Source organism: Mirounga leonina, unplaced genomic scaffold (assembly GCF_011800145.1).
Source record: "Mirounga leonina isolate KUSES-001 unplaced genomic scaffold, KU_Mleo_1.0 Mir_151, whole genome shotgun sequence".
Lineage (NCBI taxonomy): Eukaryota > Metazoa > Chordata > Mammalia > Carnivora > Phocidae > Mirounga > Mirounga leonina.
This window is the reverse complement of record NW_023270377.1, coordinates 11,161,936-11,188,691: the sequence shown is the minus strand read 5'-3', so window position 1 is coordinate 11,188,691 and position 26,756 is coordinate 11,161,936. Positions and strand designations below refer to the sequence as shown.

The window sequence follows — 26,756 nt, the reverse complement described above, 5'->3', positions numbered from 1 at the left end:
CCTGGTACCATGTGCTCTCATGTTAGGGATAAAAACAGGCTCTGGAGTTAGAAAGACTTGTGTTTAGATCTTGATCACTTAGCAGCAGAACCCCAAGCAAATATGTAACTCCTCTTAACCCCTGACTTCTCAGCATGTGAAATTACAGGAGTCTAAATTAGCACCCAGCATAATGCCTGGCACAGTGGCTCAAGAAATGTTTGTTTCCTTCCTTCCTAATTCCTTGTAGGAGCAAAAGAGCTCCCATATAGACTATATTAGAAAAAGGTTAGAAAATTGGGAACTAGAGCAAGCCTGGAAAGAACTCAGAGAGAGGGCAAGATTGATCTGAGGAGGCAGGAAGATCTGGGGAAATGAAAAGAGGAATAAGCTATGAGAGTCCCTCCTGAAGTACCTTTTAAACACGAGGAGAGAGAAATTATGGAGGGGGATGAATCTTCGGTTAGCACGCACCGAGTCAACATAAATTGACTCTTAGAGGACACCAGGAAAAGGTTGGCATTTGGTGTCACCAACCAGAAAACCAGCCCCTTCTGTGGTAACTGCTGCAGCTCTCCCCACCCCCACCCCATTACACACACTCTTCTTAGACCTCCTTCTCTTCTTCTGCCTTCCTTTCCTTCCTCCTCTTCATCATCACCATCGTCACCACCATCCCCACCACAAGGAAGTATAATGAGCGGCATCTCCAGAGGGCCACCTAGGTGCTAAGCACAGCTAAGGGCTTAACTCAGTGCTGCAGCCTCCACAGTCACCCTATGAGGTAAGTAATATGATTACAAGTAAGTCACACGGGCAGTAAGTGGCACACGCAGGATTCAAACGCCAAAGCTTTCCCTATTGACTATTACACTACACAACTCCAAAGTTCATGAAAATTCCTGGGTGAGCTTCAGGGATGCGTGTCCAGGAAGAACGACTCTAGCCCCCAACATAGCTACAACAAGGACACTCAGTGCTGAATGCAGTGGTGCACTAGGACCCAAAGACATTCGTTTCCTGTGAATCCCAGGAAACTTGAATTCTTGTGGGAATGTCTTAATGTCTGGAAACTGCTATAGGATGGTTGGAGATCTTAAAAGTCACCATTTCTAACTAGAATGTAGAGAAGTCAAATATCCAAGCATCTAAGGTGGTTGCGTAGGCCAAAAAAGAAGGAGAGTTCACCAAAGTGTCCAAACGAACTTGAAAGTTAAACAAAAATACTGGGGTGAGCATGCAATTGGTTCCAAAATAGGAGGAAAGCTTTGTCTTGGTGAGAAGGAGCACAGTATTCATGAAACTCTTAGGCCTTTTCTGAGGAAAGCTTAACTACCTCCTTTTCCTCTGGCTGCGTTTGCATCTTCTGCCGAGTGTCCATCTGTCTTGCTTCTGCCAGGAGTTGGCTCCTAGAAACTCAGGATCTCCTACTGGGTCTCCCCTTTGGGCAAGTCCTGGAGCTAGACTCCTCTAGGAATGCTTCTGCCACTCTAGAACCTAAGAAACATCTTAAGGGCATCCCTCAAACCTGGGCTTCAGAGCTAGGCCATCCTATAATCTGCTACAGACCATAAGAACACATTCAGTGTTTCACTGTGGACATTACACATCAGTAAATAACAGTGCAAAGCCAAGGCAATGTGCTGGGTATTGGATGAGGATGTCATGCGGGCAGAGTGGCCAAGACAATCAACAGCCGGAAGTTTCGCAAAATCATACAGAATTCCACTGTTAAAGTAAGACTGTCTCCCTGTTCTAAAATTTGAAAGTGAGATTTTTTGAAACTTCAGAAATTAAAGATAGGAAGAGGTCTATACTTCTTAGAACAAAAATATCAAGCATATAGAAAATAAAATAATACATAGAATCTTGATTATATATGAAAATAACAAGATTTGTAAATTCAAATCCACTAAAAATATAATAATGTTTAAAATTTGAAGTGATTTTCACTTAACTTGCCCAGCATTAACCAAAAAATTTTTTCTGGAGTCAATTCCATATATTTTTGGTACAACATAAATAAATACCTATGACTTTGTTCATCCAAGAAATATCTAGCAATCTCCCATTTGGTATCAAATACCATGCTAGGCACTGTAGATACAAAAATGAATTTGATTTACCTGAAATAATAAAATATTACTTTTAAGGGGATTGGGAAAAGTTAAAGACATATATTGTAATCACTAAAGTAACCACTAAAAACAATGCAAAAAGATGTAACTAGAAGCCAAAGAAAAATTAAGATGGAATACTAAAAATGAATAACACAAAAGAATGGCAAAAAGAAGGAAAGGGACAAAAAATAGATGAGACAGATAGAAAAGAAATGGAGAAATGGCAGACCTAAATATAGCCATATCAGGGCGCCTGAGTGGCTTAGTCACTAAGCGTCTGACTTCGGCTCAGGTCATGATCCCCGGGGTCCTGATCAAGCCCCACATCGGGCTCCCTGCTCCGCGGGAAGCCTGTTTCTCCCTCTCCCACTCCCCCTGCTTGTGTTCCCTCTCTCGCTGTGTCTCTCTTGGTCAAATAAATAAATAAAATCTTTTTTAAAAATATGGCCACATCAACTGCTTTACATGAAAACAGACTAGAAATTCCTATTAAAAGGCAAAGACTGTCATACTGGATTAAAAAAAAAAAAAAGCCAACTACGTGCTGTAAGATGTACACTTTAAATAAAAAGACACAAATAGACTGCAAGCAAAGGCTAGGAAAAGATATCCATACAAACAGTACACATAAGACAGACAGACTGGCTTTGCCAACAGCACATAAAATAGATTTGAATACACAATTATGATCAAAAAGTTAATATACCAGAAAGCTATATAAATATTATAAATATATGGGCTTCATAGCAGAACACCAAAATACCTGAAGTAAGAACTGAAAAACTAAAAGAAGAAATAAATAAATTCTCAAACATAGTTGGAGACTAATGCTTCTCTTGGTAACTCATAGAACAAGGTAGAAAATATTAGTCAAGATACAGAAGATCTGAACAACACCATCAACCACCTTGCCCTAATTTATATACATATATATAAACACTACACTCAACAACTGCAAAATATATATTCTTTCTAAATGGATGTTGTGTGTTCACCAAGACAGACCATACACTGGACTATAAAACAAGTCTCTAGATTTCAAAAGACTGAAATCTTGCAGAGAATTGAATCAGAACTCAACCATAAACCACCTAGGAAATTCCCAAATATTTGGAAATCAACACACTCCAAATAACCCATGGGTCAAAGACAATATTTTGAACCGAATGATAAACAGCATATCAAAATGTATGGGATACAACTTACCGAGCCCAGAGAAAGAAAATATAGCTATAAGTGTTCATAGTAGGAAAGAAGAAAAGTCTAAAATCAATGATCTAAGCCCCTATTTAGAAAACTAGGAAAAGAAGAATAAATTAATCCTGAAGTAAAGGCTAAGGAATCATGAAGGTAGAAAAGGAACTCAGTAAAAGAGAAAGCACTCAAGCAATAGAGAAAAATGAAAGAAATTCTAAGTTAGTTCTTCAGTTTTTTGAAAGGGCAAATAAAATGGATCTACTTGAGAAATTACCCATGTCAGAAATGACAAAGGGGAAAACATTACAGATCTACAGGTATTAAAATGATCATTACAGAATCTTCTGAACACTTATATACCAATAAATTTGACAATGTACAAAAAATGAACACATTTCATGAAAGATGAATATTATCAAAACTGACACAGGAAGCAATAGAAAATCTGTATAGCCTATATCAATTAAATTCATGATTAATTAATTGAGTCATTCAAAACCTTCGACAAGGAAAGCTCCAGGGTCAGCTGGCTTCACTAGTGAATTCTATCAAATATTTAAGGAAGAAATGATACTAATTCTTCACATAATCTTATAGAAGACAGAAGAGAGAATGCTGGACAACTCATTTTATGAGGCTAGTATTACTCAGATACCAAACAGGCAAGGATATTACAAGAAATCTACAGATTGATATCCCTCATGAACATAGACACAACTCTCCTTAGCACAACATTAGCTAATCAAATCCACATATATGTAGTTCAAATTACCTAGGATATCATAAGCTATTTTTTAAAATAACAACAAAGTTGGAAAACTTACATACCCTGATTTCAAGATTTGCTCTAAAGCTATAGTAATAAAGAAATGCAGTATTGGTGAAAGAAGAGACATGTCCATCAGGGGAACAAACAAACAAAAGACCCAGGGGCACCTGGGTGGCTCAGCTGGTTAAGCATCTGCCTTCGGCTCAGGTCATGATCTCAGGGTCCTGGGATTGAATCCCACATCGTTCTCCCAGCTCAGCAGGGAGCCTGCTTCTCCCTCTCCCTTTGCCCCCACTCATGCTTTCTCTTGCTCACCTCTCTCAAATAAATAAATAAAATCTTAAAAAAAAAAAAAAGAAAGACCCAAATATAGATGATTAATTGGTTTTCTATGAAGGTGCTAAGACAATTTAGTGGAGAAAGAGAAATCTTTTCAGTGAATGGTGCTGGAACAACTGGATAACAATACAGAAAGGAAAATTTAAAATAGATCCTTGCTTCACACCATACTCCTAAATTAACTTAAAATGGATCATTGACTTAAACCATAAAAATACTACCAAAGAAGAAAACATAGGTGAAATCTTTGTAACCTTAGCGTAAGTGAAGATTACTCAGATAACAAGAAAAGCACAAACCAAATAAGAAAACATTGATAAATTAGGCTTCATTAAAAGAAAAATGTCTGCTTTAAAAAGACACCAATAAAGAAATGAAAAGATGAGCCAGAGAACGGGAGAAAATATTCATAGTAAATATATCTGGCAAGGATATTGTATCCAGAATATATAAATAACTATTATAACTCAACAGTAAGAAGAGAAACAATCAATGTTTTTTTTAAATGGGGAATACATTTGAACAGTCACATCACAAAGGAAGTTCTATGAATGGTTAATAAGTACATGAAAAGATATTTAACATCATTAGTTATCAGGCAAATGAAAAGCACACCAACATACCACTGTATAACTATTACAATAAAATTAAAAACATTGAGGATACCAAAAGAATGCACCACAAATATATGGAGAAACTGGAACTCCCATACATTGCCGATGAGAATGTAGAACGATACAACTCCATTGGAAAACGGTTTCTTTTATAATTAAACATACATCTAGCCATTTCACTTCTAGGTATATATTCAAGAGAATGGAAACAGGTGTCCACACAAAGCCTTATACAAAAATATTCAGAGCAGCTTTATTTATAATAGTCCCCAAACTGGAAACAAATCACATGTCCAACCACTGGTAAATGACATTTAAAAAGCTGCTATCCATACAATGGAACCCGACTCAGCAGTAGAAACAAACCACTGTTATACACAACATGGATGGGTTTCAGCATCATTCCGCTGAGTCAAAGAAGCCAGACACAGAAGGGCACATACTGTTTGATTCCAGGTATGTAAAATTCTAAAAAACACCGAGTAATCTACAGTGACAGAAAGCAGATCCATGTTTGCCTGGGAACAGGATTAAAGAGAGATGGACTACCAAGGGGCAAGAAATGAGAGAAAAGCTCTGTATCATGATCTGTATCATGGTTTCACAGGATGAATGCATCTTGGATTGTGTACTTTAAATAGGTACTGTTCTTGGCACAGAAATTACAGTGCAGTAAATTAATTTTTGTGCTGCATTTATTATGTTAAAAAAAATCACCCTCTGTCCCTGCCCTCTAAGGCCTTGTAATCTAGAAAAGTAACATACAGTACAAAAAGTTGATTTGGGACCACCCTATTCTATTCTAAGTAGTGTGAAATTAGCTGTAAAGTAGACAAAGAAGGGTTTCTGGATGCTTTAAAATAAGCAAGCAGGGTGATGTAAGTGATAGGCATTACTAACATTCACCAAATATTTCCGGCTCTCTTTCCAGGCACGTGGTAGACTTCATTTCCCCATCACTTACAAAATGAAGTGTGGCCAATGAAATGTGAGTGTATAAGTAGTATGTACTAGAGCAGCTTCTGATTTGGCACATTCTCTTTCCCTTCTGAAGAGATCAGAGAATATGTCGCATGGGAATTTCGAGGAGGTTCCTGAGTGACTATGATAGGCAGAGCATCTTCCCCTTCCTTACCTCCCCACACTCAGTGATGAAAATGTAAGGAAAATGGGGAGAAAAAAATCTTATTACCGTAAGCCTCTGAAATTTGGAGACTGCTTATAAGTGCTCTAAGAGTAAGCTGTCCTTTTCCACACAACGTGCTATTTTAGGTAGAGCTCTGACAATGTTTTAGGAGATGAGTTGCAGAGAGAACTTGCAGGGGACGAGCTAGAAAGCTACCGCCATCCTTAGACGATGAGCGCAGCATGAGGCCATGTGAATCCTGAGGGAATTGGTTACATCATTCAACTTCCTTCATTCAACAACAGTAAAGAACTCCAAAAAGACCCCTGCCCTCATGGGGCTTCCACTCCCATGTAGGGAAGCAAATGCTATGCATTTAAGCACTGTGTAGAAGACAGACATGATATTGAGATTTTGAAAAAGGAGCAAAATAATAATATCGAGCTTGTCAGAGGCAATGGCCACTTCGCTTGGTTCAAAAACCCTCATCTGCCATCACTGTAAAACGTAGAGGTCTCTGTGTCCTTTGTACAGACAAAAAGAACCATCCCCACTTTACTTTTGCTTTATTACATTGGATGGGGTAACTGGGTGATGGGTATTAAGGAGGGCAGGTGATGTGATGAGCACTGGGTGTTATACGCAACTAATGAATCATTGAACATTATATCAAAAACTAGTGATGTACTAAAAAAAATAAAGACAAATTGAAAAAAAAAAAAACAAAATAAAAATAGAAAAATAAAGAAACAACAGTGGAAAAATCAACTCTCTTGACCCCAAGCCTATTTTTTAAAAAATCAAGAATTCCGGTTTACTAATACCACCTAGTGAGTGTACCAAACATTTTGTGTGTGTGACTATTCTTTTTTATTTATATTTATGTATAGTTGACCTAGAATGTTATATTAGTTTCAAGTATACATCACTGTACCAAAGGGAATGTATGCATGCGGGGGGGTGGGGAGTGCGGTGAGGAATGGGAGGTGAAATTTGGCTTTTAGACAAGCCACTTCTCAAAGTTTAATGTGAGGAGGATCAGCTGGAGACCTTGGTGAATGCAGGCTCTGAATCAATGGGTCTGGGGTGGTACCTGAGACTCCGCATTTCTAACCAGCTCTCCAGGATGCCAAAGCTACTGCTCCCAGGAATGCCAAGTAACAAGGTTCTAGATGCCTTAGTAGTTGGTTGACCTCAAGGGAGCAGGTGGGGTATGTTTGGCTATCACCCCTTTCCTACTGAGCTGAGAAGAGCATCTCCATCTTGTGCCACCATTTCTCATTAGGTTCCCCCACTTTTCCTTTATGCAACTGGAGAATCAGATCCCAAGATAAGATTATTTTGTGAAGACCCTGGACAGGGGGCTTCTAATGCATTACTGCACTGGATTCCTGCAACTCCTGGCGGTGGGTGCTATGATTATGGCCCATTTTACAGAAGAGAAGACCCCAGACCAGAGAGGTTAGCTCATACTAGTAAGTGTGCAAAGGATTCAAAATCCATCGGCTACCCCAGAGACCAAGCTCTTCGCCACTGCTTCCTCCTTACCGTGTTTACATCACAGGGTTCTTTCCTGCTCTGTTGCAGCGTCAGAAGTGACTTGCCATTGACTGCTGCCTCCCAGTTCAAAGTTAATAAAGCCAAGTCTGATCTTCTGTCAAAATGACTTGGTTTCAGGAAAAAGCAATTAAAAACCAAAATTGAGAGATCTTCTGGAATTTGGCAAAAATAAAAAATATTTAGCACTAGCATTGAGGGGTTTTCTTCCTTTTTTTCCTCTAGGAAGTAATGCCAGGTCTTGCAATATTATCACACTTGGAATTCTTGGACACTTCTATTTCATCAACCGAGCACCTGATGTCCTATCTAACAAGAGTGACAAGACAAGTTTCCATAAGAGGTTTCCCTGTCAATAGGGAGAAGCTACTACATCCCACACTGCAATATTTGTGGCCTGAACACACCTAAGTCTTAATAGAGAGTTTAATATATGTCCTTTTGATTTTCCCACAAAGGAGAGGCCCTAATTCAATTCAGCTAACTGAAATATGCATGTAAAACGGTAGGTCTCAAACTTGGCTGCAAATGGGAATCTCCAGGGAACTTCTAAACACACCTGAGTCCTACCATTGGAAGATCTGGTGTGATGGGTTTGGGATGAATTGGGTATCGGGGTTTTTAGAGGTTCCTTAGGAGATTCTAATGCATAGCCACAGTCAACAATCGCTGGCATGAAAAACAGAGGGAAGACAGTAAAATTCACTCATCCAAAAAGGGGGGGAGTTGTCTTCATTCACTGTCAGGGTTTTGCCTACCTACATAGCTACGTAGGTCTAATATAGTAATAGACCCTATTCTAATTGCGAGCAAGTGGTTCTCCACAATCAGTGACCAAAGCACATATTTCACACATGGTACTTGATGACCAACTACTGCAGATTGGTCCTTAAGGTGGAGATGGAATTCAGGTGGTCTGTGAACTTGTATGGCAACAAAAAGTACAGTCTCTTTTCACTAACCTTTCCTGGAAGTTCAGCATTTCATGCAGTTATGAATATAGGCAACAAACTACAATCGTTTTGGCAGCTCTTGAGAGGGCACCTGTTGGTGTTTCCACGTCACATTTTAGTTTTGCTGTCACCACTAGTTTGCGATTACAGGTGTTGGACAGATCTGTTGTTAGCTGCAGGTATTTAGTGCGATAATAATGTCGCACATCTGTCACGATATCATGACTTTAATACACTGATACCTGTATTCCAGTAAAACTGATTCTGATTTAATTCTGTGATTTTGTGTATTTAATGACATGATTCCGAAAAGGGGTCTAAATGTTTCCCCAGGGCCAACGTGGTCAGTGGCACAAGAAAGGGCAGGAGCCCTGCTCTGAAAATAGCGCCCTAACAAGCCAGGTCCTGCGCCGCCGCGAAGGGCACCCTCAGGAGGGAGGCACCCTGAACAGAGTTGGCGTTTGGTTTCCTCTGAATTTCCGCAGATAAGATTTACCCTGAAAAGCCAGTTCAGCGCAGCAGAGAATAGGATGAGCTTTCTCTTTCCCCTCGGCTGCCTCTTGCTTTTGGCATTCCGGAGTGCCCAGACTGCCAGGCTGATAACTCGAGCCTCCAAATTCATCAAAACACAGCGCCCAGTTCAAGCCCGGGCACAGAAGCCCGGGAGCCGGACAAGCTCTCCCCTGGTGACCCCGGGACCCCAAGTCCCCAGCCCCGCGCGCCACCCCGCGCGCCCCACCCTCAGTTGCCACGCTTCCTCCACTGCCCACCCCCCACCCCCACCCCGGACAGGTGCCCAGGGACAGCGATTGCCCAGACTGGGTGGTGGGCGCCTTACCTCGGAGCCACCCTCGGCGCCGGAAGCCGCCTGGTCGCAGCGCGCGCGGCGCCGCACCTCCTGGCTCCGCCGCGCCCAGACCCACGCGCGCCGCGGCGGCCGGGTCTCGGCGCTCCCACCGCCCAGGGCGGCGGCTGCGAGTCCGCGGCGGGTTGAGAAGCCGAGAGCGGCGCGATGGCACCGCCGCGGGAGCCGGCAGCAGGCTGGGCCGCTCGAGTGCGGCCGCCCGGCGCGCCGGCCGCTTAATCTGGGCACCGCCGCTGGCCACTCCCCCCCGCCCCGCTCAGCCGCCTCCCCAGCGCACACCCCCAAACTCCCCACCTCCGACCCGCGCCCCCCGGCCCCGCCTCGGCCCCGGGACCTTGGGAGCATCCTCTCCGAACCCCTCACCCTGGATCCGCGCCCACCTGCCCCGCAGCGCACAGTTGTTGTTTTTTTTTCCTCGCCCGCTGGGCACGATGCCCAGGTCGGAGGGACATGGCCTGGTGAGTTGAAGGGGGGGCGCGAGGGCGGGACCTGAGCCACTTCTCCCCTCCCTTGGAGTCACAGTCAAAAACAGTGGGGAGGGACGGACGGCGTGGCTGAGCCCTACAAAACCCGCCCCGGGCGGGCTGGCGAGGCGAGCTTCACAGCCAGGCTCCCCAGCCCGCGTCGCGCCAGGGACGCGGTGGCCGCAGAGCCCGCGGGTCACTGGACGCGCCGGGGCTCTGAGCGGGCGCCCACCATGAGCCCCCGGACGGCGCCCAGGCCGCCCGCGCTGCTACTGCCGCTCCTCCTGGTGCTCCTGGCGGCGGCGCCCACGACAGGCAAGGTGAGCGACGGGCGGCGCGACGCCCAGCCCCTCGTCCCGGGAACGCGCGGGGCTCAGGCCTTGAGCCCCTGCCCGGTGCGTGCGTGACTTTGGGCTCCACGCCGGTGCCTGGGCGGGCGGCTTGGGGATGCGTGCAGGCCGGCATGCCCGGGGAACAGGTGGAATGCGCTGGAGGAAGGCCGGTGGGAGAGGAGAGGAGCAAGCCTGTCTGGTTCCCTCTGAGTCAGGGATCCTGGGGAAAGGCCTCCAGAGGTAGAAGATGATAGATGGACAGATGGACGGATGGACGGATGGACGGATGGATGGATGGATGGATGGATGGATGGTAGATAGATAGATGATAGATAGTAGATAGATACAGACGTAGGTCTGGGATAATGGCTAAGGATGAGAACACCAGCTACAGAGACATGCTATGTCATACTGGTGAATCAGAGCAGGCAGCATAGCCTGGCAGAAAGCATGGAGGGCTGGGGGAGTCCCAGCCCTGACATTTCCTAGATGTCACCTCACACTGAACTCTGACCTCTCTGGGGCTCGGTTTCCCCCTTGTCAAAACTCAGACTCCAGTGTTCCATCACTATTGTTGGGAAAAGCTAATGCCATCACTGAAAACTTATTAGCACCTTAGAAATAAAACTCATGTTAGGATGAATTAAGCAATCTGTCACTTTGATTTTGATTCATAATTTGAAAGATCCCAGACTCATTTAAATGCACTCCATATTTCTTATTCTTTGCAAAGATAAATTGGGTGTCCCCCAAACTATTACAACTCCTAGTTGACTTACTTGATTTGAACTTGTGAGAGTAAAATTTAACTTGTCAGATGAGTCTGTTATTTATACACTTAAAAAGTTAATGTGGGTAATAGTGTAGCATAAGTTTCATTTCCAAAGATGAGCAGTTTTACAACTTCATGATTGAGACTATAATTGGAAGTCAACAGTCACACAAATATGTGTTATGACCATATGTAATCTAAGTACTTTTTCTTTTAAATTAAGACATGAAAGATGAAGCTAAAACCCTCTTTGAGCATCCTTATTCTTCTCCCCCTTCCCATCTAAACAAAGGTCATCCACTCACCACTTCATGTTTCTTTCTGGACATTTTCTATGCATTTAGGTACACACAAATAGACCCACAAACAACATATGGTTGTGTTGGTGTTTTTTTAACATAATCGATACCATGTTATATGCATCCTTTTGCAACCTATGGATCTGTCCATGTTAGTATGTGAGATACAATCACCTCTTTTTCTTTTTGCCCTGTTGCATGATTTTCCACAGTATACGAATATGCCAAAGTCAATTGAACCATCCCCCTGTCAATTTACATTTAGGTTACTGAGTGTTTTACGTTCTAAGGGATTTTGTAATCCATGTAATCTCTTCATGTAGCTGGTTCCAACAAAAATGCCCTTTGCATAGACTAGGAATGCCCAACTCAATACTTCTGGGTATGGTATATTAAACTCATCCAAGTCGGTGTAGATTATCTACCAACTTTAATCCAAGAGCAAGTAAATACAACAAGCAAAAAACCTAAAGAAAGTATATGTTGTGGGAAGGCCAGAGCAGAGGTCCTGAGCAGGGTTTGCACATCCTTCTAGACTCCAAAGAAGAGGAGAGGTAGGGGAAGTGTTGGGAAATGAGGGGTACATAAAGATCAGCCTGGAAAAGTGATGCTCTGTGATCATACAAACTCTAATTATGCCAATTTTTAATTATATGGTCATATTCCCTTATTACTTTTTACATGTAACTTTTTTTTTTTTTGGTCTTGAGTTTGGCCAAATCTTGATGCCTTCTTGCTGATAATACAATTAACCCATTGTATTATTTTTATCATTGCTTGAAGCAAGTTCTTGTTAAAATTGATGAGAATGATCATTTCCATTGCACCAGCTGAATTATATAAAAATTGTCATTAGAAACCATGAAATGTGTGTAGAAAAAAGGAATCATAAGTTAACCGGTCACTGGTCGAGAGGATGCCAGCATGCCTCCCTCCACAAGGTAACTCTGGTGCTGGACAGGGCACTTGACCTCTCTGAGCCTCAGGTTTCTCCTCTGTAAAATGAGGGAGTTGAAAGCCCTGGAGGGGCCAGCAGGTGAGATAATGAATGAGTCAGGCTGTGGGGTGGGGGGCCGTCTTCAGGGCCAACCATTTGTTGGCATTCTAGAATTCAGGCTCAGCAATGCCAGAATCCCTGCTTTCTTCAGGAGAGAAGGGGGGTGGGATGAGGAGTGGATGGATCCAGTTTCTATTAGAAATCTCTCAAACTCTAGATGTTAGCAAATAAGTCAAAACTTTGCAAAACACACAGTGGTTTTTTTGTGTTTTTTTTTGTTTTTTGTTTTTTTGTAAAGTGCTGAACAAACACAGGGCCAAATAATGTACACGTGCAGGCTAAATTTAGCCTTTGGGCCATCGTATCTATCATCTTGGGGCTGCGCCCCTTAAGAACATATTTTGCTTTCCATTTCTGCAATTGTACTTTAGCAATTTCTCAAACCAGGGAGGTAGTAGTGGTGTTGACCCCACATTCTGAGTTCAGACAGGGTGGAACTGTCCACCCACACAATTTGTTCTGAAGTCCCGTCAGTGAAATCCCTCTGTGGTGCCAGGCCTGGCTGCTCAGTGCATCCTCAGGTTTATTGCTATTCCCAGGCCCAGCTGGTCAACCTGAAACTGGGAAGCGTATTGCTTGTTGCCTCAGGCCATAGATCGGCTAGAGGGAGCTCCTTCTCTGATAGCTGCAGAAGGTGAAGTTCATGTCTGAAACATGGCTTCTACTTCCTCTTTTTGCCTTAAAATTCCAGACAGAGCAGAAATGCAGCAAGCAACTATCAGAAGCTGAGTAACAGCTACATTTTAGGGAAGATGCTTTCTCGACTGATTTCATTTTAAATTTTAAGAAAAAGTAAGTTGAACTGGGAAACGTTCCAAACAAACAAAAAGTAACGTAACAGCAACATTAAGTTACATAAGAGTAACATCTCTCCCTTTAGGGAAAACAGTATATGAATACAAAAAGTCATACACACATTCTTTGCCCCCTCTTTTGTGCATGGTTTTGTATTTACACACACTGTGTGTGTGTGCGTGTGTGTGTGTTAGTCACAGTGAAAAATAAATACTATTGTTTTGTGGTCCTTCAAATGCAATGAATGGTTTCACATTAATAGGTACCTTTTGGAGCTTGCTTGCATCAATCAATATAACGGTTTTGGATTTCATCCATGTTGATACATATAGATGTGATTCATGCACATACATATGGATGTAAATAAAGCACAGTTTATTTTTCCATCCCCCTAAACACAGGAAGTTTGTTTCCATGGTCTTGTTTCGGGAAGTTGGAATGTAACATCTTTGTATAGGTGCCATTGTGACAACTAGATTGTGAATTCCTACACAGGATTCAAAGAGGGCTATGCGAGAAAGCATATTTTAAATTGTATTAGGAATTGTGAAATGGACTCCAAAAGAGTTGCACCTGTTTCCCTACATCCTCAGCAAAATTTGGTGTGTTTAGATGTTCATGAGTACAAAATAGGATCCTGTTTTGACTAGTGAGTTTGTGGATCTTTTCATGTTTTAATTGGCAGTTTAGATTTACCTCCGGGTGAATTGCATGGACAACCCTTTGCCTATCGATCTCTTGTGGCCTTGCCCTTTTCGTTGCTAATAATTAGGAGTTATTTATATATTTGGATGCCAAACTTTTGCCATTTAAGTGTGCAGCAAAGATTTCATTCCATTCTCTGGTTTATCTTTTCATTTAGTTACTGGTGCCTTAACATACAATTTTTTTTTTCACTAGACTCTCAAACCAATCCATGTTTTCTTGATATTTTGTGTTTTGTGTCTTGTTGAAGTAATCCTTTTCTTCCCCAAGAGTATAAAAATGTTCTCTGACCTTAAAAAAAAAAAGAAAGTTTTACGATTTAACTCTTTTACATTTGGGACTCTTAATCCTGGAATTGTTTTTCTACTTAAGGAATATGATTTTATCTTTTTCCATATAGATGACAAATTGTTCCAACATTATTTATTAAACAATGCATTCTTTCCCTCAGGGCTTTGCCTTGTTATATCTGCAAACATGTGTACCAATCACTCATTCATATATAGGTCTGCTTATTCATTTATGGGTCCGTTTATTTAGGGCTTTCACTTCTCACTATGTTTTAGAGTTTTCTGTTTCTTTAATTTTTCAGATATTTTCAGTACAATTGTAAATTTTTTTTTTCAAAATTTAATAGCCTAACTATCAAAGATATAGCAAACTGGTTGAATTTTGTATTTTGACTTTACATAAGCAACTTTGAATCTTTCAAATGCATTTGAGGCTAAAAACCTTCCCCCAAATACTGCTTTAACTACACACACACATTTTAACAAGCACTATTTTAGCATAATTATGTTCAGAATCCTTTCTAATTGATTTCTTCACCCTATGGGTTATTTAGATACTTATTTCTTAATTTCCAAACATAGGGAGATTTTTCTAGTTAATCTTTTTTTTATGAAATTATGATAGAGATGATATTCTGGCTTCAAAGATAGATATATATATCTCAATTAGGTCAAGATTTTTTAATCATGTTATTAAAATTACCTGTGCCCATGTATTTCTTATGTATCTTACTCAGTGGATATTTAATCTGAGAGTCTATATTTTTCATCAAATCTTCAAAATTCTCAGATATCCCCTTTTTATACTTCTCCTTTCCCGCTATCTCTACTCCTGGCATTCTTAGGATGCATCCTGGACTTTCTCGTCTTCTCCTCCAATTCTCCTAACTTCTTATAACGGAGACCTTTCATATGCCACTCGGATCCTCTGGGCCCCACCTTGCTCGTGGGCTATGGCCACTGACTTACCCCAGCTGCCAGCTTGACCACAGACTTTGCACATGAAACAGTCTATGGTTTCTCTAGACTCCACTCATGGCTCCCTGTTGTCCTTTAGATGGAGGGTATTAACCCCTGTGGGGCACATCTTTAACCCGTGGGTGATGGGAGCCATTGCATAACTTCTCTTCTCCTCACAGAAGAACTTGGTTAGAAGTGCAGAGGTTCACCCAGCCTCTCCATGAGACCAATCCTCAGATGGACTTGAGACCCAGGGGTAGCATATCCAGCTTCTGTCCCAGGCGCTGCTTCTCCCACGTCTATGAAGCTGCCTCACATCTTTCTTTCAATTTCTAATTCTCTCTTCTGCTGTTTGTAAGTTTCAGTAGCTTGTTCAATCTATTGTAATTTTCAGTAATGAAAAAGAACTCTGGATGCAACCGTTCAACTGGGTTTATAACCCCAGATCTATTCATTACCAGCTTCTACATTTTTTGTCTCAATTTTTTTTATCTTAAAATGGAAGTAAGAGACAGAGCTCAGGATTTTATGAGGATTCAGTGATTTGATACACATAACACATACTTTACCATGCCTGTCACAGAGTAATCATTCAATAAATGTTAACTATAATTATTTTTATTCATTAAATTTTAATTTCAGTGACTACTCTAGGAGTCCTTTTTGGAGTCTAAGTCTGTCTGGGGTTGGGTTTTCTGTTTTGTTTTGTTTTGTTTTTTTGCCTTTTTTTTTTATAGATTTCCCCCTCCATCTTATGCTTTTAATCATTTTACACATACTCATTTTATACCCAATCCCCTTCTCATTGTTTTTCTATGATTTCTATGTGTCTTCTATTATCACCCATGGGGAGACCATGTGAATGAGAAGTTTAGGGAAATAAAAGCCTCCTCTGTCATCACTCAGCCTGCCCCACCCCCTCCATTCACCTCATTGCTCACAGATTGGAGCTGTTCTGCCCTGGGAGGAAAAAAAAGAACAAAGTAGTTCTGTGGCTCCCAGAAGAATTTTTTCCCATTAGAATAGACTTACATCGTAATGGTTTGGGAGGATGGAGGGCCCCAAACATGTTTCCTTTTGTCTTCTCAGGGCCGCCCTCCTCCAGACCCTCCCACTGCCCATTTCCTCCAAACATTCTGACTTCCATTAGATGAGGTGGGGGTCAAGGCCAACAACAGCAAAGCCACCAGCTTTCTCTCTCAGCCTCCTCAACCTCTCTGAGGCGGGCCTTCCTCCTTGAGCATTTCTCTGGGCTTATAGTAACTAGTTTGCTTTCAGACATGATCCTTGGAAAAACTGAATTAAATGAAATCTGTCTTTGCATTTCCCTTATAAAATTTCCCTGTTATGGAGAGCACAGCCTTAACTGTCTAGTGTTAACTATGAGTAAGGGTAACTTTGTCAAATATTGCAATTGATGAAAACCCTCAAATTCAGTGTCCGATTCCAACAACAGAGCTGTCTGGCTTGCAAATGCCCTGTGGTCCTTCATCCGTGTGCATCTGACCATACTCATGCTGTGGCCTTCAGCCAAAAAGCGTCCATCCACTATGGAGTAAAAGATTTTCCAAGATCAGTGAAAGCACATGGTGCCCAGAGTGTTTTTGTTCTACAAAGTATATATCTGGCCCCCGCCTAGACTTTTTAATCATAACAGACTTTCACTGTAAGTTATTTATTTCACCTCTGTTTTCAGTTTCAGAAAATAAGGAAACTGAGATCATATCAACTTCTTAACAGAATAGACATTTTCCCTCTCAGGCCTCCCACCGTGGCCTTGACCAGTTACATAATCCCTCTGAGATGTCTTCATCTCTAAAAATCAGATAAGAAAGCCTCTCACTCTGAGTTCTATGTTTATCTCCCAAGGTATCATCGCTGGCTCTTGTCTTCTGAAAGCACCCATGTCAGTCTTTTCAGCCTTCCTGGGCTTCCTTGTGCATCTGCCAGCTAAGACCTCTGGCTTCAGATACATTTTCTAGCCAAGACTGAAGGAAAGTATATTGGTTCTATCATTTTTCCACCTTACATGGTTTCATAAGTTCAGATAAATGAACATCGGTGTCCACATTATGCAATAGAAAAACGTGAGGCATACCGATGAGCCACATATGTAATTTTAAGTTTCTCAGTAGCCACATTAAAAAATAAAAAGAAACAGGTAAAATTAACTTGAATATATTTCACTTACGCCAACACATCCATAACTTTATCATTTCAACATGTAATCACTAGTAAAAACACTAGTAGATATTTTACAATCTTTTTTTCATATTAAGTTTTCAAAATCTGCTATCTATTTTGCCTTTCTAGAACATCCTACTTCAGAGTATCTACACTTCAAGTGTCTACAGCCCCGTGGGGCTACCATCTTCGATAGCTCAGACCCATATATGTGGTGTCCAGATATGAGAGGGAGATGTTGTCCATAAGGTCATATCTCTGAATGGAACACATTTTGTTTGCTGATTTGCCATAGGAAATAAGCACGTTGTCAAGATGACAAACTTCAGTTAAAGACAATAAATCAGCATGGATTGTGCCTAAGTATCTGTGCAACTTTTTCTCCAGAAAGTTAAGATGGTTGACCTTGGCTACAATGCTTAAAATTGCACAAATTACTTTGTATACTTTTAGTCATATTGCTCCAGTATCAAAATATGAGTAAGTTGTGTACCTGAGGAGTTGAAAGAACATCACAAAACAGTGATCATTTGGCAAAAGGAAAGGAGAAAAGGAGAAATATATTGGAAACCAACTTGCCTTTCATCTTAAACTATAAACTAAGTTATCACTACAACTTAGCCAGGCAAGAGGTTTAGTGTTCCTTTAAGCAAGTTACTTCCAAAAGAATCTCTGCTTTTCTTAAAGTAATAGTTATATATAACTATAGTACCATATTTATTGCAGATAAACTACTCACCAGGACCCACAGCTCTTGTCATCTAGCTACAATTATTTTATTATTATTATTAAAAGCAGGAAGGAGATAATAGGACAGGGACATAGGCATGTGGGCTAGGTACTGGAGATTCACTGATGAAGAGTCTGCATCCCTGGCCATGGTGGAGTTGGGTGTCCAGGGGAATAGGGGAGAGAGACAGCAGCTCAGTAAACAAATGTATAACCGTAGATTGGGGTACCTGCTAGGAGAGAATAATGTGGTGATGGAGGAGAGCATTTACCTTAGCTAGAGGTCCTTGGGGAAAACCTTTCTGACGAAATGACTCACAGCCTTATATGGAGACTGAGGAATGTGGGAAGCACTGAGGAATGTGATTCAGGCCAAGGCCTCTCAAGAGTGAAGAGAGGTGAGATGCTTCTGATGTTATGGCTCCTGGGTTGTCAAAGAATAAAACCAAGACCAACAGAAGTTTTAGAAAAAGAAAAAGAAAATGCTGAGTTTATTTACTCACCATGAGGGAATACATATACTGGGTATTTTACTAGAGGTGGGGCAGGGGATGGGAAGCAGGGAGGCAGGGTGCTCCAGAGGGGGGCAGGTTCATGGTGGTTGTGCTAATTAAGCAGGGGAATTGCTCCCTGGGTAAGCTGAAATAAATCCACAGGATAGCATGTGGGTGATCATCCTATAATTTTAATGTTTGCACTTAACAAATTAATATTTTAACAAAAAAGAGACAATATAGTATATTTATGCTATTCACAAGACAGTTGTTGCATTAATAATGGATGAGTAATGAATTCACACTGTAACTTGGTAACGGGCCCACATGTAAAGAGATGTGATGAAAATGTTCTTTCCTTCTTGTTGATGTGTCTCTGTCATCCTCGCTTCAACCTCACTGGGACGGGTTTGAATTTGCCAAATGTGGCTGTGAGGCCCAGGGCCAGAAGCTAAAGCTGGGCCAAAGAGCCCTTGTCCTAGCTGACAGGTCCCGGGCCAGAGAGCATTCCAAGCCAGGGAAGAATGAAACCCAGCGAAGGCTCTCCCAGAGGAGGTGAAGAACTCCTCACTCATAGGACCCACAGCACCAGCTTCCTCTCCTGGTGGGTGCTAGTTAGGAAGGCAGAATGTCATGTTGAGCCCTTCCCCAAGCCCACCCCAACTAAAATCTGCATACTGATCAGTTCCCCAGAAGATTCCATTCCTGGGTACATTATCATCTGAGAACTGTGCCAGCCTTGGTAAGGACTCTAAAGGGTCCCTCAAGGTGCAGGGGGATGGCACTGGGGCGTTTCAAAAGAATTGTCACATGATCTCTATTTTAAAGACTTGTATGACTGACACACAGAGAGGGTTGACTGTTCTCCTTGGGAACCGAGCCTAGGTAAAAGAGAGGTGACAGAGCAGGAAGCAAATCTTGGTGGTGCTTTTTTTTTTTTTTTGGATTCTGTTGGCTTTGCAGTCAGAGAGGAATGGAGGAGAAAAGTCTAGATCAACACAGCAGTTGCTCAATGTGTCCCTGTTAATTGATTCAGTGCAATTAACTTGATAATGATTCATGCAATGAGAGAGGGTTAAAAATCCAGTTGGGTGCCCTGTACATACAATGTCAGGCTATCAAACAAATACTTCCACACATCACTGTAGGTAGTATATATGTGTATGTGTGTTTTCTTAAAGTGGAAATTATAAAAAATTTTATAAAAGGAATTGATAAGGAGTTGTTTGAAAAAAGAAAGAAGAGGATTTAAAAAAAAAAAAGAAAAAAAAGGGAGAGAATGTGATCAGGCAGGGGAGTAGAAAAAAACCATACACTAGAGATTTAGGGTATATTTTGATCTGTAAATACACATTTAAGGAGTATTTGGTAATCTCATATTTTGGTATTACTGCAATAAGATAACTTTTTTAAAAAAAGTGTAATCCTCAGAGCTATTTAAAATGTAATTGTATAAAGATCTTTTATTTTTCTGACAGTAGTTTTGGGGTAAGTTAGGAATTTTCCATTTTTAATCTTTAAGATTGATGTTTGTTAATTAGATCATATCTCCAACTTCATTTCTTAGGGAAGTGATCCCAATGTTTAAAAAGGAGTTCAAGTGTATTTAGAAACCTTGGGAGATTTGTCATTAGGTAGACAAAACAGTCAGGTCACTGGATTTTTTTCCCACCAGGGTATTTTGTTGTTACATGAATTTCTCAAGGAAAAAGTTCTACAAGTGGAAAGTTGAGAAATCTGCAATATTTTCCCTTGAATCAAGTGTCAAAGTATGTCTGGAGAGACCTGAAACAAAAGGTTAATATTCATTTTCCTTGTTTAACTAGATGATAGGATGATTTTATTCTGTTTATTTGTGTATGATATTGGCAAAGCTGAAGCATTCACATGCTGGCTTTAAAAAAAGGTTTCCTGTGGACGGGAGTGATTGACTGCTTTTCTCTGGGACTCACTGAGGAGTGGGGCCCGAGTTCTCGGCTCCTCCGGGGTGGAGATTGGGAGGTTGCCCTTTCACTCTCGTCCTCCAAAGCTGTACGGAAAGCTTGCAGGGAACAAAAGCTCCGGAGAGCAAACCCAAGCAGATTACTTAGCCCCGGACAGGGCAAGGGCGGGGCAATTCCGCCTCCGGCAAAGACATTTGGGAACCACGGCAACAGGCCCCTCCCCCAGAAGATCAGCGAGAACAGCTGGCCAAGACCAAGTTTACCGATCAATGAGAACAGCAGAACTCCAGCGCTAGGGGAATACTGCACATAGAATTCATGGCTTTTTTACCATGATTCTTTTGTGTTTCAAAGTTAATTTTTTTTTAACTGTCTTTTTTCTTTTTTTTTTTTTTGAATTTTTCTTTTTCCCTTTTTCAACCAACATCTTATCAATCCCTTTTTTAAAAAACATTTTTATTTTTCATTTTTAGAGTCATATTCTATCCCTTAATAGGAGTTACCCATATTTTTGGCATATATATATAAGTTGTTCTCTCTTTAAAATTTTGAGATAGTTTCTTCTAACAGATCAAAATATACCCTAAATCTCTAGTGTATGGTTTTTTTCTACTCCCCTGCCTGATCACATTCTCTCCCTTTTTTTTCTTTTTTTTTAAATCCTCTTCTTTCTTTTTTCAAACAACTTCTTATCAATTCCTTTTATAAAATTTTTTATAATTTCCATCTTTACAATCATATTCCATCCCTTCATCATATCAACCCTTATTTTTGTACATATATAAGTTTTTCTTTCTTTAAAATTTTGGGAGGCACTTTCTTCTAAAAGACCAAAATACACCCAAAATCTAGTGTATGGCACTGATCTATATACCAGCCTGATCATATTTGATCACATTCTGTTTTTGTTTTGTTTTGTTCTGTTCTGTTTTTGTTTGTTTTTATCTTTATCTTTATCTTTATCTTTTTCTCTTTTTTTCTTTTTCTTTTTTCTCTCTTTCCCTTTCTTATCCCACTGTTTCAGGTCTTTTCTGATTTGTTTAGAGTATATTTTCTGGGGACGTTGTTACCCTGCTAGCATTTTGTTCTCTCATTAATCCATTATCCTCTGCACAAAATGACAAGATGGAAAAAATCACCTCAACAAAAAGAACAAGAGGTAGTACCGACTGCCAGGGACCTACTCAATACGGACGTTAGTACGATGTCAGATCTAGAGTTCAGAATCATCACTTTAAAGATACTAGCTGGGCTTGAAAAAAGCATGGAAGTTATTAGAGAAACGCTTTCTGGAGAAGTAAAAGAACTAAAATCTAACCAAGTCGAAATCAAAAAGGCTATTAATGAGGTGCAATCAAATATGGGGGCGCTAACTGCTAGGATAAATGAGGCAGAAGAGAGAATCAGTGATATAGAAGACCAAATGATGGAAAATAAAGAAGCTGAGAAAAAGAGAGATAAACAACTACTGGATCACGAGGGCAGAATTTGAGAGATAAGCGATACCATAAGACGAAACAACATTAGAATAATTGGGATCCCAGAAGAAGAAGAAGAAAGAGAGAGAGGGGCAGAAGGTATAATGGAGCAAATTATAGCAGAGAACTTCCCTAATTTGGGGAAGGAAACAGGCATCAAAATCCAGGAAGCACAGAGAACCCCTCTCAAAATCAATAAAAATAGGTCAACACCCCGACATCTAATAGTAAAACTTACAAGTCTCAGAGACAAAGAGAAAATCCTGAAAGCAGCTCAGGAGAAGAGATATGTAACCTACAATGGTAGAAACATTAGATTGGCAACAGACCTATCCACAGAGACCTGGCAGGCCAGAAAGGACTGGCAGGATATATTCAGAGCACTAAACGGAAAAAATATGCAGCCAAGAATACTATATCCAGCTAGGCTGTCATTGAAAATTGAAGGAGAGATAAAAAGCTTCCAGGACAAACAAAAACGAAAGGAATTTGCAAACACGAAACCAGCCCTACAAGAAATCTTGAAAGGGGTCCTCTAAGCAAAGAGAGAGCCTAAAAGCAACATAGACCAGAAAGGAACATAGACAATATACAGTAACAGTCACCTTACAGGCAATACAATGGCACTAAATTCCTATCTTTCAATAGGATGTACCCTGATTGTAAATGGACTAAATGTCCCAATCAAAAGACAGAGGCTATCAGATTGGATTTAAAAACAAGACCCATCGATATGCTGTCTGCAAGAGACTCATTTTAGAACCAAAGACACCCCCAGATTTAAAGTGAGGACCATTTACCATGCTAATGGACACCAAAAGAAAGCTGAGGTGGCAATCCTTATATCAGACAAATTAGATTTTAAACCAAAGACTGTAATAAGAGATGAGGAAAGACACTATATCATACTTGAAGGATCTATCCAACAAGAAGATCTAACAATTGTAAATATCTATTCCCATAACATGGGAGCAGCCAATTATATAAGGTAATTAATAACAAAAGCAAAGAAACACATTGACAACAATACAATAATAGTGGGGGACTTTAACACCCCCCTCACTGAAATGGACAGATTGTCTAAGCAAAAGATCACAAAGGAAATAAAGACTTTAAATGACACACTGGACCAAATGGACTTCACAGACATATTCAGAACATTCCATCCCAAAGCAACGGAATACACATTCTTCTCTAGTGCCCATGGAACATTCTCCAGAATAGATCACATCCTAGGTCACAAATCAGGTCTCAACCAGTACCAAAAGATTGGGATCATTCCCTGCCTATTTTCAGACCACAATGCTTTGAAACTAGAACTCAATCACAAGAGGAAAGTTGGAAAGAACTCAAATACATGGAGGCTAAAGAGCATCCTACTGAAGAATGAATGGGTCAACCAGGAAATTAAAGAAGAATTAAAAAAATTCATGGAAACCAATGAAAATGAAAACACAACTATTCAAAATCTTTGGGATGCAGCAAAGGCAGTCCTAAGAGGAAAGTATATAGTAATACAAGCCTTTCTCAAGAAACAAGAAAGGTCTCAAGTACACAACCTAACCCTACACCTAAAGGAGCTGGAGAAAGAACAGCAAATAAAGCCTAAACCCAGCAGGAGAAGAGAAATAATAAAGATCAGAGCAGAAATCAATGAAATAAAAACTAAAAGAACAGTAGAACAGATCAATGAAACTAGGAGCTGGTTCTTTGAAAGAATTAACAAGATTGATAAACCCCTGGCCAGACTTATCAAAAAGAAAAGAGAAATGACCCAAATCAACAAAATCATGAATGAAAGAGGAGAGATCACAACCAACACCAAAGAAATACAAACAATTATAAGAACATATTATGAGCAACTCTATGCCAGCAAATTAGATAACCTGGAAGAAATGGATGCATTCCTAGAGATGTATCAACTACCAAAACTGAACCAGGAAGAAATAGAAAACCTGAACAGACCTATAACCACTAAGGAAATTGAAGCAGTCATCAAAAATCTCCCAAAAAACAAAAGCCCAGGGCCAGATGGCTTCCCAGGGGAATTCTACCAAACATTTCAAGAAGAATTAATACCTATTCTTCTGAAACTGTTCCAAGAAATAGAAATGGGAGGAAAACTTCCAAACTCATTTTATGAGGCCAGCATTACCTTGATCCCAAAACCAGACAAAGACCCCATCAAAAAGGAGAATTACAGACCAATATCCCTGATGAACATGGATGCAAAAATTCTCACCAAAATACTAGCCAATAGGATCCAACAGTACATTAAAAGGATTATTCACCATGACCAAGTGGGATTTATCCCTGGGCTGCAAGGTTGGTTCAACATCCTTAAATCAATCAACATGATATAATACATTAACAAAAGAAAGAACAAGAATCATATGATCCCCTCAATAGATGCAGAAAAAGCATTTGACAAAGTACAGCATCCTTTCTTGATCAAAACTCTTCAGAGTATAGGCATAGAGGGTACATACCTCAATATCATAAAAGCCATCTATGAAAAACCTACAGCGAATAATCATTCTCAATGGGGAAAAACTGAGAGCTTTCCCCCTAAGGTCAGGAACGCGTCAGGGATGTGGAAAACCCCAAAGACTCCACCCCAAAACTGCTAGAACTCATACAGGAATTCAGTAAAGTGGCAGGATATAAAATCAATGCACAGAAGTCAGTGGCATTCCTATACACCAAGAACAAGAGAGAAGAAAGAGGAATTTTAAGGAGTCGATCCCATTTACAATTGCACCCAAAACCATAAGATACCTAGGAATAAATCTAACCGAAGAGGCAAAGGATCTGTACTCAGAAAACTAAAAAATACTCATGAAAGAAATTGAGGAAGACACAAAGAAATGGAAAAACGTTCCATGCTCATGGATTGGAAGAACAAATATTGTGAAGATGTCAATGCTACCTAGAGCAATCTACACATTCAATGCAATCCCCATCAAAATACCATCCACTTTTTTCAAAGAAATGGAACAAATAGTCCTAAAATTTGTATGGAACCAGAAAAGACCCCGCATAGCCAGAGGGAATGTTGAAAAAGAAAAGCAAAGCTGGCAGCATCACAATTCCAGACTTCCAGCTCTATTACAAAGCTGTCATCATCAAGACAGTATGGTACTGGCACAAAAACAGGCACATAGATCAATGGAACAGAATAGAGAGCCCAGAAATGGACCCTCAACTCTATGGTCAACTAATCTTTGACAAAGCAGGAAAGAATGTCCAATGGAAAAAAGACAGTCTCTTCAACAAATGGTGTTGGAACCATTGGATAGCCACATGCAGAAGAATGAAACTGGACCATTTCCTTACACCACACACAAAAATAGACTCCAAATGGTTGAAAGACCTCAATATGAGACAGGAGTCCATCAAAATCCTAAAGGAGAACACAGGCAGCAACCTCTTCAACCTCAGTCGCAGCAACTTCTTCCTAGAAACATCGCCAAAGGCAAGGGAAGCAAGGGCAAAAATGAACTATTGGGACTTCATCAAGATAAAAAGCTTTTGCAAAGCAAAGGAAACAGTCAACAAAACCAAAAGACAACCGACAGAATGGGAGAAGATATTTGCAAATGACATATCAGATAAAGGGCTAGTATCCAAAATCTATAAAGAACTCATCAAACTCAACACCCAAAGAACAAAGAATCCAGTCAAGAAATGGGCAGAAGACATGAACAGACATTTTTCCAAATAAGACATCCAAATGGCCAACAGACACATGAAAAAGTGTTCAATATCACTCGGCATCAGGGAAATCCAAATCAAAACCTCAATGAGATACCACCTCACACCAGTCAGAATGGCTAAAATTAACAAGTCAGGAAATGACAGATGTTGGCGGGGATGCGGAGAAAGGGGAACCCTCCTACACTATTGGTGGGAATGCAAGCTGGTGCAGCCACTCTGGAAAACAGTATGGAGGTTCCTCAAAAAGTTGAAAATAGAGCTGCCATATGACCCAGCAATTGCATTACTGGGTATTTACCCCAAAGATACAAAAGTAGGGATCCGAAAGGGTACGTGCACCCCAATGTTTATAGCAGCAATGTCCACAATAGCCAAACTGTGGAAAGAGCCAAGATGTCCATCGACAGATGAATGGATAAAGAAGAAGTGGTATATATATACAATGGAATATTATGCAGTCATCAAAAGGAATGAGATCTTGCCATTTGCAACGACGTGGATGGAACTGGAGGGTATTATGCTGAGCGAAATAAGTCAAACAGAGAAAGACATGTATCATATGACCTCACTGATATGAGGAATTCTTTTTTTTTTATTCTTATGTTAATCCCCATACATTACATCATTAGTTTTAGATGAAGTGTTCCATGATTGATATGAGGAATTCTTAATCTCAGGAAACAAACAGGGTTGCTGGAGTGGGGGGTGGGGTGGGAGGGATGGGGTGACTGGGTGATAGACACTGGGGAGGGTATGTGCTCTGGTAAGCACTGTGAATTGTGCAAGACTGTTGAATCTCAGATCTGTATCTCTGAAACAAATAATGCAATATATGTCAAGAAAAAAAAAAGAAGAAGGTAGCAGGAGGGGAAGAATGAAGTGGGGGAAATCGGAGGGGTAGACGAACCATGAGAGACGATGGACTCTGAAAAACAAACTGAGGGTTCTAGAGGGGAAGGGGGTGGGAGGATGGGTTAGCCTGGTGATGGGTATTGAGGAAGGCACGTTCTGCATGGAG

General features: G+C 40.7%; 2 protein-coding genes across 2 annotated transcripts in view; one reads left to right on the top strand and one right to left on the bottom strand.

Moving 5' to 3' along the window:
• The window catches only part of COL4A4 (collagen type IV alpha 4 chain), a 121,204-nt gene extending 111,483 nt beyond the window's left edge, over positions 1 to 9,721 (bottom strand). The window contains exons 1-2 of the mRNA XM_035006986.1: positions 9,493 to 9,721; positions 7,693 to 7,810 (exon numbers count right to left, since the gene is read on the bottom strand). The gene's annotated coding sequence lies outside the window, so the exon portion shown is untranslated. The remainder of the gene's footprint in view (positions 1 to 7,692; positions 7,811 to 9,492) is intronic.
• A 344-nt stretch (positions 9,722 to 10,065) lies between these two features.
• COL4A3 (collagen type IV alpha 3 chain) overlaps positions 10,066 to 26,756 on the top strand; it is a 128,297-nt gene continuing 111,606 nt past the window's right edge. The window contains exon 1 of the mRNA XM_035006985.1: positions 10,066 to 10,303. Coding sequence (XP_034862876.1) covers positions 10,217 to 10,303 — 87 coding nt within the window. The 5' untranslated portion in view covers positions 10,066 to 10,216. The remainder of the gene's footprint in view (positions 10,304 to 26,756) is intronic.